Genomic DNA, 18,294 nt, shown 5'->3' with positions numbered 1-18,294 from the left:
TCTTTTAGATCATTTTTTAGTAGCAATAAACAAAAGAACTATGTCAATTGGACATGCTTTGATACTATTTATGCACTTGAATTTTTACTTGATAACATTTTTGTTCGCTTTGGAGATTCCGTATATCGTCAAGTTATTGGAATTCCAATGGGGACTAACTGTGCACCACTTATTGCGGACCTGTTTTTGTATTGTTATGAGTTACAATTTATGACTAAAATTAGCAAAGACCCATCAAAACAACATTTGATACAAAAATTTAACAATACTTTTAGATATTTGGATGATATATTGGCTCTAAATAATGACGACTTCAGTATGTATACTAAAGAAATTTATCCTGTAGAACTTACTTTAAATAAAGCTAATGATAACAATGACCACTGCCCTTTCCTCGATCTTGATATCTATATCATAAACGGGAAGCTTAATACAAAAATTTATGATAAAAGAGATGATTTTTCATTTCCTATTGTTAATTATCCATTTTTAGATGGTGACGTTCCCTTGTCACCATCTTATGGTGTTTATATATCTCAACTTGTACGATTCGCTCGTGTATGTAACAATGTATTAGATTTTAGCGAGAGAAATTTATGTATTACTGAAAAATTATTACACCAGGGTTTTCGATATCACAAACTGGTCAAAACATTTACTAAATTTTATCACCGGTATAAGGAAATAATTCGTAAATATAACTCAACATGCAGACATCTTATACGTTCAGGTATTTCACATCCAAAATTTTATGGAAATATTCTTTATAAAGCACAAAAATGTCAGTATTCTCCTCAGAAACTAACAAAACCTTTAAATAGACTTATTAAAAGGGGATATAGTTACGATACTGTTGTCAGGTCATTAAAGATTGCATATTTTGGCTTTAACATTGATTCACTGATAGGGTCTTTGCATCAGAACTAAACACATTTATTTCTTAAAAAAACAGTAGTTGGCATGACACGGGTTATGTTCTTCTCATATATTTTATGATAGTATGATACTAAACCCCTAACGGGAGGGATTGTACCTGATATTCATATGATGAAGACATAATCTTTCAATCAGTTTAATTGAGGTCTGGAGCTGGCTTGTCAGTTAACTGCTAGTAGTCTGTTGTTATTTATGTATTATTGTCATTTTATTTATTTTCTTTTGTTACATCTTTTGACATCAGACTCGGACTTCTCTTGAACTGAATTTTAATGTGCGTATTGTTATTCTTTTACTTTTCTACATTGGCTAGAGGTATAGGGGGAGGGTTGAGATCTCATAAACATGTTTAACCCCGCCGCAATTTTGCGCCTGTCCCAAGTCAGGAGCCTCTGGCCTTTGTTAGTCTTGTATGATTTTAAATTTTAGTTTCTTGTGTATAATTCGGAGTTTAGTATGACGTCCATTATCACTGTACTATTATGCATATTTTAGGGGCCAGCTGAAGGACACCTACGGGTGCGGGAATCCTCGCTACATTGAAGACCCATTGGTTGCCTTCGGCTGTTGTTTGCTCTATGGTCGGGTGGTTGTCGCTTTGACATATTCACCATTTCCTTTCTCAATTTTATATGCATTTGAGAAAATAAAATATCCCATGATATTATCTACTAATATATTGAAATTTAAGATATGTTTGCTAAAGTATAATAAATAGATGATTAGTCCTTACTTTTCGTTTTACTTATTATCTAAGGCCATATTATGACCCATAATTGTTAACTTTTATGTCGTTTTGTCACCTGTGTAGGGTTGTCTCATTAGTAATCATACCACATCTTATTATTCTTATAAATAGTCAATTTGTTGATACAGATATTTTGTTTTGTGTCCGTTTCAATTTCCGGAAGATAAATCAATCCTATATTTGGGTTGTTAACTGCTTTTCATAGAAGTGTAGTATGATAATAGAAATCTCACTATAATGTAGTATCGGAAACATTTGAAAACCTGCGTTACCATGACAACTACCCGTCTAGGTTATCACAATGAATAAACAAATACGTGAGGTATATATTGTCCTTCAATGAAGATTCACCGAAACGACCTGATATTAAAAACCTCGAGTCAATTAATTTGTTGTGAAATTATTTGCATCTCCCACTTGGTACTCGTCCGTTCAAAATCATTTTTGCAAACAATGGTATTTTGTTATTCATTCAAGATATGTTTTGAATATATTATTGTATCTAGTGTATTAAAAAGGGTCTGTTTCTTCGTTTTGTTGTCCTAAAACGAAAAATTTAGTATTCATTCAAATTGCGTAAAAACCAAATGTTGGATATTGTGCAAAATTTGATTTAGTATTCTAATGAAAAGAAGTAATTATTCAAAACTTTATAATTAGCGGTAGTCAAAAACTAACAATAGATACTTCGTCAGCATCATTGTTTTTAAAACGTCATTAGCAACTGTACTTATCCCAGGCATAGATAACGTCATCCGTATTTGTTAAAAAATGTTAGGTTTTTTGGGTTCTCAATGCTCTTCAACTTTGTATTTGTTTTGGCATTCTAACTATTTTTATTTAAGCGTCACTAATGAGTCTTATGTAGACGAACCCGCGTCTGGCGTATTATATCATAAGCCTGGTACATTTGATACCTATATCTGTAGGAAATGTTCAGGATTGAATCAGCACAAAATTTTACTCGATGTGAAACGGGCTGGCTAAAATAGTATATCAATGAATGATATTGGAGTAAAATATTCAATTTTAATACACTTGATTTTCTACCTTTGCTATAACAAATATGATTTGTGTCTAGCTTCTTCTTAATTGTTTGTTGTGGTTCTTGTTTATGTATAAAAAAAAGTGCGTTATACCAAACAAATTACAAAAGAAAATTAGAAGTCAACATACAATCTTGTGATTATGTTTTGTATACTTTTGTATAAAATATCGCTGCTTTTATTTTTGCTGTTACATCTCATTTGTCTTGTTCGAGCACTTATCTTTCGAACTCAATTCATTATTGAGGAGCGAAACAAATAAAAAAATGTATTTCAAATAAAGTCCCAAACAAATCTTCGCACATTTATTTAATATCATTTTGGATTTTGTCAATTTCTTTGTATTCGCACAATTTATTTAACGTGCAACCTACACATTTTAATGATCGTAAGTTACCTTAGCCGTATTTGGCACAACTTTTTGGAATGTTGGGTCCTCAATGCTCTTCAACTTTGTATTTATTTGGCTTTTTAACTATTTTGATCTGAGCGTCACTGATGAGTCTTATGTAGACGAAACGCGCGTCTGGCGTATAAAATTATAATCCTGGTACTTTTGATAACTAACTACATACAGAATGAGGCCTTAAGTATTCAACACCTTAGAGTTTTCGCTATATATTGTATATAATACTACATTTATTAAAAAAAAATATTTGGGGTCATTTTTCGTTTGATTGTAAGCAACTTGGTACCAATAGAAGCAGATTGTCACATGTTTATTAGTTTATTTGGTCATATATGTTTTGTGGATCATTTTCATTTGTTCACAAGATAAGCATAAATATTATTTTCTGTTCAGAAATTCGCTATATATTAAACCAAATTAAATAATAAAAAATTATTGTAGTATAGTCAGTATAGTTCTCGCAAAATTGTTTCTAGTTTCCGACCCATATTTTGTTGTCAATCAAAATCCGATCCATCCTGGATAGAAATAGTCAGAATAGTTCTCGCAAAATTATTTCTAGTTTCCGACCCATATTTTGTTTGCAATCAAAATCCGATCTATCCTAGATAGAAATAGTCAGTATAGTTCTTGCAAAATTGTTTCTAGTTTCCGACCCATATTTTGTTGGCAATCAAAATCCGATCCATCCTGGATAGAAGTAGTCAGAATAGTTAAATTGTTTCCTGAGTATTGATCCGTCTCTTACTGGCCATTTATAATACGTCACTTCCCCTCCAGTCAACCATCCAATCCACCAGCTGAAGCTACCAACTGTTGTTATTGTATGATCACAGAGTGATAAGGTTGCGACTATTACCTCCCATTTCGGACTATCAATATATTCAACCTTGTTTTTCACGTGACGTGGCATGTTAGCTTTAGCCCAAGTCATGTTTTGTGAAGTTACTAAAAAAAGAACATTTCTATATTTTGATAGAAAATAGTTGACAGATTTGGACAAATACTCCGGTGTTGCAATATTAAAACCAACTTTTTTTAAATAACTATTACTGAATATATCTCCTAGTCGAATATGGATGCCCACTAAAGTTACCATTTTTCTGGATTCTTCGTTGAAATTTTGCAGAATTTGCATAATATTGTGTTCAGCCTCGATTTGAATGTGGCGTCGAAAAGTTAATTGTTTCCTTAGTTCTTTCCTAAATTCATAAAAATATTTCCAGGACTGTAGAGAACGAACTAATCTGACATTTTGAGAATTGTTAAACCTTAAAAGACTATCGTCGTAAGCAGACGACCGTTTTTCATGCCGGTAATTAAATGTCTGGCATATTTTCACGTCTGGTCGTACATCAACGTCAATGTTAAATACACGATTTATTTCTGTATTTTCACCTACTATTAAGTGCATATTCTTTGATCTCGAAATACCAAAATGGGATGCAAATTGGAATAAGTTATTTCCAAACCTTGCTTTAAAAACAGGACACAAATAAAAAATATTACTCGTGTATTTATTTTCTTTGTTACTGAAACCATTTGTGGTAGTATTTATGTCATGTGCATGTTCTACCGGTATTTCTCGACATTTTTTTGTAAAATTGTTCCCGTGTTGAAATTTCCTGCAATTTGTATTAATCGATTTAAAGATGACAGAGAAGGATAGATGTACAACTAGTACATGTAGTATGGATGCAATTAATATCACTGAAAAAGAAAGCACATAATTGATAACACTGACAAAGAAAGCACACAATTAATAACACTGAAAAAGAAAGCATACAATTGATTACACTGAAAAAGAACGCATACACAAAATAACTAGTGTAAAACTATTCAAACGAGAAAACCAACGGTCTAATCTATATAAAAAACAAGACACAAGAAACACTTATAAACCACATTAACAAACGACAACTACTTAACATCAAATTCCTAACTTAGGGTAGTTGTAAACAATTGTATATCTAAACATGTATCTGCATTGTTTGACCACTGAAACATTTATCTGCATTGTTTGTCCACTGAAACATTTATCTGCATTGTTTGTCCACTGAAACATTTATCTGCATTGTTTGTCCACTGAAACAACTTAAACATGTTTGGTCTGGAGAGAAGATAAAGCATCTAGATTTGAAAGCGTTTACAGCAGAATGCATTGAGTGTGTAGGTAAAGGTAATATTTTTAGTTAGATTGCTTGCTTGCTGAACTGTGAAGTCATTACCGGTATTAGATTAGGAAAACTGCCCTCCGTTAAGAGTAGACCTGTCCGACAGATAACCAATATATCTGTATGGATGTCTATATATAAAAAAGAAGAAGTGGTATGATTGCCAATGAGACAACTCTCCACAATGGACCAAAATGACACAGTATTAACAAGTATTAACAGCTATAGGTCACCGTACAACCTTCAACAATGAGCAAAGCCCATACCACATAGTCAGCTATAAAAGGCCTCGAAATGACAATGTAAAACAATTCAACATCCCAACAACAAAAAGACACTAGGAACAGATTTTTGAGTACTCGCAGTTAACTGACAGCTAGTTCAAAGCTTTAACAAATTATAAACAAACCATGCATATAAGACTAAATTATCAATCCGTACACATCCAACATCCAATGGATTTAGTGTAAAGACGTCATAAACAGTCAGAGAAAAACATGATCTTGTGCAATGCCAAGATACAGGACTGGTATCGACAGATTGTAGATCCATGAATGTGTATAATAATGTATAAAACAAACCAGTACTATTTAGGTTGCTTTTAATTTACTGATAACAAAATCAATATTTAAACCAATAAAAACAATATTCAATGATCTTATTACAGTGTTTTTGATAACTATTTACACCACTGGGTCGATGCCACTGCTGGTGGACGTTTCGTCCCCGAGGGTATCACTAGCCCAGTAGTCAGCACTTCGGTGTTGACATGAACATCAATTATATGGTCATTTTTATAAATTTTCTGTTTACAAAACTTTGAATTTTTCGAAAAACTAAGGATTTTCTTACCCCAGGAGTAGATTACCTTAGCCGTATTTGGCACCACCTATTGGAATTTTCGGTCCTCAATGCTCTTCAACTTTGTATTTATTTGGCTTTTTGAACTATTTTGATCTGAGCGTCACTGATGAGTCTTATGTAGACGAAACGCGCGTCTGGCGTATAAAATTATAATCCTGGTACTTTTGATAACTATTTACACCACTGGGTCGATGCCACTGCTGGTGGACGTTTCGTCCCCGAGGGTATCACTAGCCCAGTAGTCAGCACTTCGGTGTTGACATGAACATCAATTATATGGTCATTTTTATAAATTTTCTGTTTACAAAACTTTGAATTTTTCGAAAAACTAAGGATTTTCTTACCCCAGGAGTAGATTACCTTAGCCGTATTTGGCACCACCTATTGGAATTTTCGGTCCTCAATGCTCTTCAACTTTGTATTTATTTGGCTTTTTGAACTATTTTGATCTGAGCGTCACTGATGAGTCTTATGTAGACGAAACGCGCGTCTGGCGTATAAAATTATAATCCTGGTACTTTTGATAACTATTTACACCACTGGGTCGATGCCACTGCTGGTGGACGTTTCGTCCCCGAGGGTATCACTAGCCCAGTAGTCAGCACTTCGGTGTTGACATGAACATCAATTATATGGTCATTTTTATAAATTTTCTGTTTACAAAACTTTGAATTTTTCGAAAAACTAAGGATTTTCTTACCCCAGGAGTAGATTACCTTAGCCGTATTTGGCACCACCTATTGGAATTTTCGGTCCTCAATGCTCTTCAACTTTGTATTTATTTGGCTTTTTGAACTATTTTGATCTGAGCGTCACTGATGAGTCTTATGTAGACGAAACGCGCGTCTGGCGTATAAAATTATAATCCTGGTACTTTTGATAACTATTTACACCACTGGGTCGATGCCACTGCTGGTGGACGTTTCGTCCCCGAGGGTATCACTAGCCCAGTAGTCAGCACTTCGGTGTTGACATGAACATCAATTATATGGTCATTTTTATAAATTTTCTGTTTACAAAACTTTGAATTTTTCGAAAAACTAAGGATTTTCTTACCCCAGGAGTAGATTACCTTAGCCGTATTTGGCACCACCTATTGGAATTTTCGGTCCTCAATGCTCTTCAACTTTGTATTTATTTGGCTTTTTGAACTATTTTGATCTGAGCGTCACTGATGAGTCTTATGTAGACGAAACGCGCGTCTGGCGTATAAAATTATAATCCTGGTACTTTTGATAACTATTTACACCACTGGGTCGATGCCACTGCTGGTGGACGTTTCGTCCCCGAGGGTATCACTAGCCCAGTAGTCAGCACTTCGGTGTTGACATGAACATCAATTATATGGTCATTTTTATAAATTTTCTGTTTACAAAACTTTGAATTTTTCGAAAAAACTAAGGATTTTCTTACCCCAGGAGTAGATTACCTTAGCCGTATTTGGCACCACCTATTGGAATTTTCGGTCCTCAATGCTCTTCAACTTTGTATTTATTTGGCTTTTTGAACTATTTTGATCTGAGCGTCACTGATGAGTCTTATGTAGACGAAACGCGCGTCTGGCGTATAAAATTATAATCCTGGTACTTTTGATAACTATTTACACCACTGGGTCGATGCCACTGCTGGTGGACGTTTCGTCCCCGAGGGTATCACTAGCCCAGTAGTCAGCACTTCGGTGTTGACATGAACATCAATTATATGGTCATTTTTATAAATTTTCTGTTTACAAAACTTTGAATTTTTCGAAAAACTAAGGATTTTCTTACCCCAGGAGTAGATTACCTTAGCCGTATTTGGCACCACCTATTGGAATTTTCGGTCCTCAATGCTCTTCAACTTTGTATTTATTTGGCTTTTTGAACTATTTTGATCTGAGCGTCACTGATGAGTCTTATGTAGACGAAACGCGCGTCTGGCGTATAAAATTATAATCCTGGTACTTTTGATAACTATTTACACCACTGGGTCGATGCCACTGCTGGTGGACGTTTCGTCCCCGAGGGTATCACTAGCCCAGTAGTCAGCACTTCGGTGTTGACATGAACATCAATTATATGGTCATTTTTATAAATTTTCTGTTTACAAAACTTTGAATTTTTCGAAAAACTAAGGATTTTCTTACCCCAGGAGTAGATTACCTTAGCCGTATTTGGCACCACCTATTGGAATTTTCGGTCCTCAATGCTCTTCAACTTTGTATTTATTTGGCTTTTTGAACTATTTTGATCTGAGCGTCACTGATGAGTCTTATGTAGACGAAACGCGCGTCTGGCGTATAAAATTATAATCCTGGTACTTTTGATAACTATTTACACCACTGGGTCGATGCCACTGCTGGTGGACGTTTCGTCCCCGAGGGTATCACTAGCCCAGTAGTCAGCACTTCGGTGTTGACATGAACATCAATTATATGGTCATTTTTATAAATTTTCTGTTTACAAAACTTTGAATTTTTCGAAAAACTAAGGATTTTCTTACCCCAGGAGTAGATTACCTTAGCCGTATTTGGCACCACCTATTGGAATTTTCGGTCCTCAATGCTCTTCAACTTTGTATTTATTTGGCTTTTTGAACTATTTTGATCTGAGCGTCACTGATGAGTCTTATGTAGACGAAACGCGCGTCTGGCGTATAAAATTATAATCCTGGTACTTTTGATAACTATTTACACCACTGGGTCGATGCCACTGCTGGTGGACGTTTCGTCCCCGAGGGTATCACTAGCCCAGTAGTCAGCACTTCGGTGTTGACATGAACATCAATTATATGGTCATTTTTATAAATTTTCTGTTTACAAAACTTTGAATTTTTCGAAAAACTAAGGATTTTCTTACCCCAGGAGTAGATTACCTTAGCCGTATTTGGCACCACCTATTGGAATTTTCGGTCCTCAATGCTCTTCAACTTTGTATTTATTTGGCTTTTTGAACTGTTTTGATCTGAGCGTCACTGATGAGTCTTATGTAGACGAAACGCGCGTCTGGCGTATAAAATTATAATCCTGGTACTTTTGATAACTATTTACACCACTGGGTCGATGCCACTGCTGGTGGACGTTTCGTCCCCGAGGGTATCACTAGCCCAGTAGTCAGCACTTCGGTGTTGACATGAACATCAATTATATGGTCATTTTTATAAATTTTCTGTTTACAAAACTTTGAATTTTTCGAAAAACTAAGGATTTTCTTACCCCAGGAGTAGATTACCTTAGCCGTATTTGGCACCACCTATTGGAATTTTCGGTCCTCAATGCTCTTCAACTTTGTATTTATTTGGCTTTTTGAACTATTTTGATCTGAGCGTCACTGATGAGTCTTATGTAGACGAAACGCGCGTCTGGCGTATAAAATTATAATCCTGGTACTTTTGATAACTATTTACACCACTGGGTCGATGCCACTGCTGGTGGACGTTTCGTCCCCGAGGGTATCACTAGCCCAGTAGTCAGCACTTCGGTGTTGACATGAACATCAATTATATGGTCATTTTTATAAATTTTCTGTTTACAAAACTTTGAATTTTTCGAAAAACTAAGGATTTTCTTACCCCAGGAGTAGATTACCTTAGCCGTATTTGGCACCACCTATTGGAATTTTCGGTCCTCAATGCTCTTCAACTTTGTATTTATTTGGCTTTTTGAACTATTTTGATCTGAGCGTCACTGATGAGTCTTATGTAGACGAAACGCGCGTCTGGCGTATAAAATTATAATCCTGGTACTTTTGATAACTATTGAATTGGTAAACTTTTAGAATAAGTTTATTTCAAGAAGCGATAAGTTTACCAGGATCATTTCTAAATTTCCGGCCACGGTTAACAACATTTCCGTAAAAATGAGGATGTGCTATCCCGTTTGAAAGAAGTTATCTACAGTTACAACCAAACTTCAAAATCAAGTATTCAAATTTATGGAAAAATTTAGTAAAGGTTTTAAGTAATATATTGTAATGATATCCCTGGTTTAATAATTTACCAGTAATACAGCAGAATGCATTGAGTGTGTAGGTAAAGGTAATATTTTTGATTAGCTTGCTTGCTAGCTGAACCGTGAAGTCATTATTAGGTCAGGTAAACTGCCCTCCGTTAATAGTAAACTGGTCCCTAAGATAACCAATTTATCTGTCTGGAGATCTAAACCTCTTCGAAAGGAGTGTAGTATATATATCTTAAAAAGGACTTCACGGTTCAGCTAACAAGCGAGCTAACCAAACGTTTTACCCTTACCGACGTACTCAATGCATTTTGCTGTAAAACAGTTTTGATAACTTCGATTAAATTAAAGCATCCATTTTTGCTTCATCTTGCTCTGGTACTACTTCTTGTTTAAAAACATATTTTGGTTTACTAAATAAAGAAGTACTGGTCAAAAATGAGAAAAATAATGGATTTGTAACTGACCTATGTAAAGAAATTTCCTCTCCATAACAATGTGCAATTGTGACCAAGGATTGGTAACTAACGTATGTAAAGAAATGTTCTCTGCATATCAATTTGCAGTTGTGAATGCTGTCTCACTTCAACATGTTTCATATCATAGTCGATGTTTAATAGTCAAATGTATATACTAATCGAACAAGAATCAAACTATCATAATTATGAAATAATTCTTTTCTATGTTAAAATGTGTTTTGTCTCTATCGATTTGTAATGCAAATTAGATTAATTTGTATTCATTTGAACAAGGATTTGCAAATCCTTGATTTGAAGAAATTTAATTTTTATATGTTTTCATATGACCTTTTCTTTATCGATGTACAAGTGTTATTTGTCCGGTTTTTGCCTTGTTTATAACCACCAAGTCGACGCCACAGCTGGTGGCATTTCGTCTACGCATGGTATATCACAAACTCAGTATCAGAGTTAACGATCGCGACATACCACGTTACTGCTTTTGTTCTTTCTACTTATTCAAAAATAATTATAAAAAAAAAAAAAAAAAAAAAAAAAAGAGGGTGCACAAGTTTAAAGAATAACAGTGGAAATAGAAAAAAAATCAATAGTACCAATACATACTTATTCCAGTAATGAAGGATGTGCAAAATAACGAAAATATATAATACTGATAAAATTGATAGTAATTTCTAATTTAAGTAATTTTTATTTAACATGTAGAATTTCACAGATTAAAAATTATTTTATAAGACATAAAAAAAATACCCTTGAAAAACATAACACAAACGAATTTAGAAATAAATAAAGGATCTTTTTCCACCTAGACCATCAGATATTCGACGGTTTTGCAGGAAAGTCAACTGGTATCGTCACTACTACTAGTAACTAAAATTGTGTGGCATGATTTTATAACAAAAAGTAAAATAATAAAAATACCAAACTGCAAGGAAAATTCTAAAACGGAAGGTCCCTAATCAAATAGCAAAATCAAAAGCTCAAAATATCAACGAATGCATAACAACTGTCATATTCCTTACTTGGTGCAGGCATTTTCCTTATGTAAAAAATGATGGATTAAACCTGGTTTTATAGCTGATAAATCTCTCACTTGCATGACAGTCACATAAAATTCCATTATGATATTGAAAACAATGTGTGAACAAAACAAACAGACATAATAGGTAAAAATGTCAAAAATAGGGGTACGGCAGTCAATATCTTAATCGCTGTAAAAACAAAAACAAAATATGTCCACAAAAATAACCTAAAAGGCATATTGACAATGAACATAAACAAAACGAATGACAAGTTAAAATACGAAAATTTACCAGAGCACAACAACACAATGACTGGATGTTATATCAGTTATGAGCACTGTCAAATGGATATTTGGATACTGCCCATTATAGATTAGTCAACACAGGTATCACTTTCTACTTAAGGTGGTACCCAACACTACAGGGAGATAACTCTGTAAAGTCAGCTAAACGTTTTAATTATGTTGTGTTGTAAAAAGAATATTAAGCTTCTCAATGATCAAAATTGGTGTTTTTCAAACTGATATATAACCAGTGTAATTTTTCTGACAAAACGGTTGGTTCAAAAATTTTGAAATTTTTATATTTTTGTTAAAGGGTCAAAGTTAACACTTTGACAAAATTTTATAAAATTAAACGAGCCAAATTAGTTTTAGTGAAAGTGTTGGGTGCCACCTTAAGACAAAATATTTGATAAAAAAAATAACTCGAAGAATTAAGTAGGTAAGATCAATAGGAGAACATTGTATACAACTTTAGTGTGGTTGGGTGCAAATAGTGCTGAAATTTGCACAGCAGACTTTTTAATTTAGTTTCGTGTATTGTTTATTTTCAAAACAATTAAAGTTTCAGGTGAACGATTTTTCAATATCATAGTCTTAATAATAATTTCAATAATATCAAATATTTAACAGTGACCTATTCTATAAGTGAATTTATAATCTCTGTATTAATCTAAATAATCCGTTTATACAATAGGTTACATTTTAACCACCTCGGAAAGAAATTGATTTTGTGAAGCGTATAAATGATAGACCACTTTAAATTTCTAAATCCTGAACTAATTTAAACAATCGTAATTTTCATTTGCTAAATAGGAATGCTAAACATAGTTATGTTGGAATAAGTTTAAGCTAGAATAGTAAAATAAAAAGACAAGGGATGTTTTAATTATTTAGAAATTAAGGTTAAATTTGATTTTGCATAAATACAAACTGAAATCATGTCGAAACAAATAAAGAAGACATATGGTATCAAATTTCCGAGACCTAAGTTTGGATTTATGTTCAATGTGGAAAAAGGATTAAATAAACTAAAAAGTCATAAACAGAAATCGGTCAAGACAGCATACTTATTAGCCATTTTCTTAGGTCCATTCGGAGCGCATCATTTTTATCTAAACCGATGGTTTATGGGAGTTGTGTATTTGTTGACGTTCGGGATCTTTGGAGTAGGGTGGATAATAGACTTGTTCCGAATACGATCTATGGTTCAGGATGAGAATGATGCGTGTGATGATGATAAGTATAAAACGGAGAAGACAGTGTTGGATTCGTATCTTGTTTGGTTTCCTTTCGGGATAATAGGCAAGTACTTCAATGTGTAGCATAACATGAGGGTCTGAAAAGGGGTATACGTCTCTCTATGATATAAGGCCATGTTTATCCTTTCTTTTTTCTCAGTTCTCTTTTCTTTATTTCAGAACCCTGTTCTTCTTCATTCTTTCGTAGTCGTTTGATTATATTTTCTTTAATCTTTATTTTGTTGTTGCCATTTAGTCTCTGTTTTGCCCTTTTATTCTGTATTCTGTAAATCTCATCATTGTATAGTTTAAAATATAGAAACAAATTAAATGCTGTAAATTACATCTATAGGAGCTTTGTACACCTTTACCTTTTAGAGCTGTTATAATATTTATTTACAAATAGTTCAAAATGAATGTACATACAAAAAAATACAGAACGGTTTTCGTCTTTGATATGCATAACATACTCATCACTGGACGTAAAGCAAACTAAGGCCAATTCGTCAAATAGTTAAAATGGTTAACGGTCGGTTGAAATAAAAGAATGCAAGTACATAGTTGAAATCATTTGGTCTCATATGAAGATATCAGGGGTCTATGATTACACGTAAGACGGCGCAAGCCATGATATTCAAACTCATAAGTAGAAAATAAACTAAAACACCATGACAAAAAATTGAGACCAAAACACAAACAACAGTACACAAAACACAGCATATAAAACTAAACACTACGCTACACGAACCATGTAAAAAAACGGGGTAATCTCGGGTGCTCCGGAACGGTACCAGATATTATATCTATTCTTTCTAACAACATAATTTTGAAACTTTTTTACATTTTCAGGTTGGCATCACTTTTACCTGAGGAACTTCTCGTTAGCATTGCTATATCTTTTAACATTTGGAGTGTACGGTATAGGCTGGGTTCTGGATGGATTTTTCATGCCATCTTTAGTAGAACAAAGCAACACAAAAGAAAAATTCTCAACTGATCTAGAAATTCTGAAAACATACTTAATTGCTGCATCGCCCTTCGGAATTCTCGGTGCTCATCAGTATTACAGTGGGAGAATTTTATGGGGATTGTCATACACGTTCACATTAGGAGGTTTGGGCATTTGGTGGCTATTTGATTTGTTTAGAATTTCCGCCATTGTTCACAGGCGGAAACAATGGAAAGTTGGAGTTAATCTAAACAAAATATACGCAGACGATGTGTACCTGATTTGGATATGGTTTGGAATATTGGGAGGACATCATTTTTACCTCCGACGATATAAAGCAGGGTTTTTGTATCTATTTACATTAGGTTGTTTTGGCGTCGGGTGGTTGGTAGATCTCGTTAGAATTCCGTGGATTGTACGTGATTATAATTTGGACCATGTTGAACAGGACGAAATTACATTTAGCGATGCTTTTATGGAGTCGTTATCAGATTTTGACCGACAAGAAATACAACGTGCCATAAGGCGCGCTCGCTACAGTGGTGATGATAATTCTGTCTTTGAAAACGATGACGGAGATGAAATCGAAGTAAGTGGTCATGAGTTTTCCGGATTAGATTATTCTTTAAATAGTTCACAACGACCAAAATTTGACGTAGGCTCAAGAAGAGAGTCAACTATTGAAGATGATAAAAACGTAGCCATGGTAACAACAGTGGCAATAATCTCTAGTCCAGATGAATCCGTTGCAGCATCTGCAAAAACCGAAAAGTCACATAAACGAACGACAGATAATAACGAGTCCTTTGGTAAAGGCAAAAAGTCTAAATATCGGGGCGAGAAAGAGAAAACGGTAATGTTAAACCCTGCTTTATTTAGTGCTTTACATAATATTAGCGAGAATGAGGACCATCCGATCAATGCATCTATAAATCGTTCAAAGAGTATTCCAGCAAGATTGTGCAATGAAAATAACTTAAAAAGATATTCTAACAATATGCTAGAAAGAAAATCATCAGTGCATACGTTTCAAATAAACGAAATCAATCACATCGAAACAAATACAAATCATAACTGTCATAGTGCAAATGAAATTATAATAAACAATACGGAAGCTACAGACCTTCATATAAATGATAGAAGAAAGCTTGGAAAATCTGCGAGTTCACAATCCTTCACATCTACAGCTGTTCTCAATCGTGTAAATTCTGATGCAGGTGAAGAGGATGCTGCAACTAAGCGGAAGCGGAAGCTGCTCATGCGATCCAACACGCAAGTAGCTGGATTATTGTGGTATGATCCTCATGACGCTGCACAAAATGTTAAACCAAATCGTAGAGCAAGTGAGAGTGAAATAAATGATAATTCATTAAATAGTAATGATTCAGTTTCAACACTTCCTAGAGTAACGAAAATTCCTATACGTGCAGTAAAAAAGGCAGGCATGAAAAGAGAGAATTCTCTTCCAATTATGTCGTCTGCGCAAACGCAAACTTTTTCAAGAATTGACGAGGAATCAGACCTTGAAACAAATGTTCAAAAAGCAAAAAATATACTTCCAAATGGTAGGAAAAAGTGTCACAGCATCTCCGAGGAAATTGTTCATATTGTATCGTCTGCTTCGTTAGTCAATGTTTTTGATGACGTAGAAGAAATTCCAACAGGTCCAGATACGTCAAATAAATCGTCATCAAACATGTTTACAGCAGGTAAAGATACAGGTATAGGACTTCATAATGCCATTTCTGAAAGTAGACCAATGACTAAACGATCAATGAGTTTTCCTAGTCGACAAATATCACTTAATGAAGACACGTCTTATCAAAATGGCAATGTGCTTATTGTTGATGACGGAGAACATTTTGACAATTCGAAGTCGTTAAGACGTTCGTCCACCCAATCTGGGATAAAAGCATTAGCACCTGAAGAAAGTACAAAACTTAAGAAGAGGAGAAAATCATTTATTCCGAAGCTAACTAAATCTAAGTCAGGTAATTATATATAAAAAAAAATTGTTGTGTGCACTCTTTATAGATAAGCTAACTATACCAAGGGGTTATCATAAATCATAATTAGAAAAGACAACACCATCGTCAATGGAAGAAAGAGCCAAATATCATTGTTTTTGTTGTATTTTTGCCTTTGGTGGTACATATATAGTGGCCTTATTACCAAAGTCCTCACATTACATCTTCTTCAGTATCTTTTAAGAAACATCACGTATTAAGCCGTAAACAAACAATACACATCAAAGAGAACTAAGTAGGTTTGGTATTTCTTTTAACGGTATTTCCTTGGATTTGAAATTGGGCTATCATATCACTTTTGTATGTACTGAATAAATGGATTATATCGTAATCAGACTTTACTACATAGGAGGTTTCATTTGGTGAGGGGTCATATACCTGACCCTGCTAGTTGTTTTGACAGATTCCCGTATCCCGCTTATGATCAGTTGATCATTGTAATGAAAACGCTTGTTATGTCATGTGTACAGCCCTCATTCGTTTCTTGTGTTTACGCTTAATAACTTGACTTTCACGCGTCACGCTTACAAAAAAGCGTTATTTGTAATGTTCGTTATATCTCTAGAACGTAAATTTATGACATCGCCGAATGCGAGTTCTTTTTTCTTTTCTTAATGCTTTTTGGGGGTCCAGAAATGCATATATCATTTTTATGCAGCGGGGAAAATCTGCTTTTGTCAATTTAACAGCCTCTTGCTATTATTTTGACCGAAAATAAACCACTTCATTATAGTCATACAAAAACCAAAATGAAGTACTGTAAATTCCGAAATTATTGCGATGTTTTTATTATTGCGAAAAATGCGACAGGGTTTTAATCACAATAATTTAAACACGCATTATTTTTTTATAGGAATTAAACAGGTTTTTCTCGATATCGTAAAAATTCAAATCTGCCTATTCGAAATAACATGACAAATGTGGTGCACACTGTTAAATAACCCGCTACGCGCGTTATTCAGTGTGCACCAAATTTTTTATGTTATTTCTTCATAGACAGAAAAAATATTACAGTCATTCCTTAATTATTTTTTTCATTACTTTAGCCATGGCCTAAGTTCTTCCCAATTTAATATTCATCCTTCCATTGGTCACTTAGTTCTGCTGCAGGACGATCACCCCAGTTAGCAACTGATTAACTTGCTTTTTTTTTAATCTAAGAATACGAGCTTAAATAAGAAATACACCACTGCTTGCAAAATTTAAATGGCATGTTTATAGAGAAAACAATGCGTGTTGTAAAATTAAAAGTTAAAGGAGATTAAAGACTAAGTCGTTAAACAGGACTATTATTTAAAAATAATTAAATGATATTAACAATGCAGGTCAACAATAAATACTTGGTTAATTAAAAATAAACTTCACCTTAATTCTTTATATATTATAAAATAAGGAGGGGCAGTAAACATTCCGATTTTTTTTTACAAAACACATATTTCAGGCTAAAAGGGGCCCGGGCATACATTCGATTACGTGGGCGCATTAAATTTTGAGATTATTTGCGCAGCGTTTGGTTACATTTGCTCGCAATCATTTTACAGTATAATTGGGCGGGCGAAAACCGGACACAAAGATATGTTTAGAATCGTTCATACCTTACACGTTCTTAATTTCTTAGAATTTAATCAGCAAAGACTTAGATGATGCATTGCAATATTGGCATAGTCAAATACAAACAACACCATCAGGTAAGATGAATTTAAATATTCTGAGAATGTCCCTTTTAACATAGCTCTTACCGTATCCCTTGAGTTCGAAAGAATGTAAACTTTCCCGGTGAAGGTGATGGCATCGTCTTACTCAAATTATGCAGCGCCCTCTTACGGGTAGTGTCTTTAAAGATAACGTCTAGCTTATTCGGGCTAGACATAAGGATTTGAGACCGGATCCATATTTTTGCCAAAAGAAAAACGACAGTTGCACAATTATTATATGTCCCGTCAATCATAACTTCGTTTTAAAATTTGTTTTTTATTTTACAGATGCCAATACACCGGTGATGAAGCTTGATGTGAATGACGACGAGAACACACACGAAGCATGGACATCAGGTGATACCAGTAAACCAGGATTTCTTACAATAAAATGAGTTTAACACAGTGACTATAGTTATTTAATTCCATTCTACGCTTTGAACAAGTGGAAAAATTTAAAATACAAAAATACCGAACGCCGTGAAAAATTCAC

General features: G+C 34.2%; 1 protein-coding gene across 1 annotated transcript; it reads left to right on the top strand.

The window, feature by feature from the left end:
* Positions 1-13,931: 13,931 nt before the first annotated feature.
* On the top strand, positions 13,932-18,206 carry LOC139496058 (uncharacterized). Its single transcript, XM_071284492.1, has 2 exons — positions 13,932-16,071; positions 18,090-18,206. The coding sequence occupies exons 1-2, from the start codon at positions 14,079-14,081 to the stop codon at positions 18,194-18,196; spliced, it is 2,100 nt and encodes a 699-aa protein (XP_071140593.1). The 5' UTR covers positions 13,932-14,078; the 3' UTR covers positions 18,197-18,206.
* Positions 18,207-18,294: the final 88 nt, after the last annotated feature.

Source organism: Mytilus edulis, chromosome 11, assembly GCF_963676685.1.
Source record: "Mytilus edulis chromosome 11, xbMytEdul2.2, whole genome shotgun sequence".
NCBI lineage: Eukaryota > Metazoa > Mollusca > Bivalvia > Mytilida > Mytilidae > Mytilus > Mytilus edulis.
The sequence above is the reverse complement of the archived record's forward strand: the minus strand, read 5'-3'. Positions and strand labels throughout refer to the sequence as shown.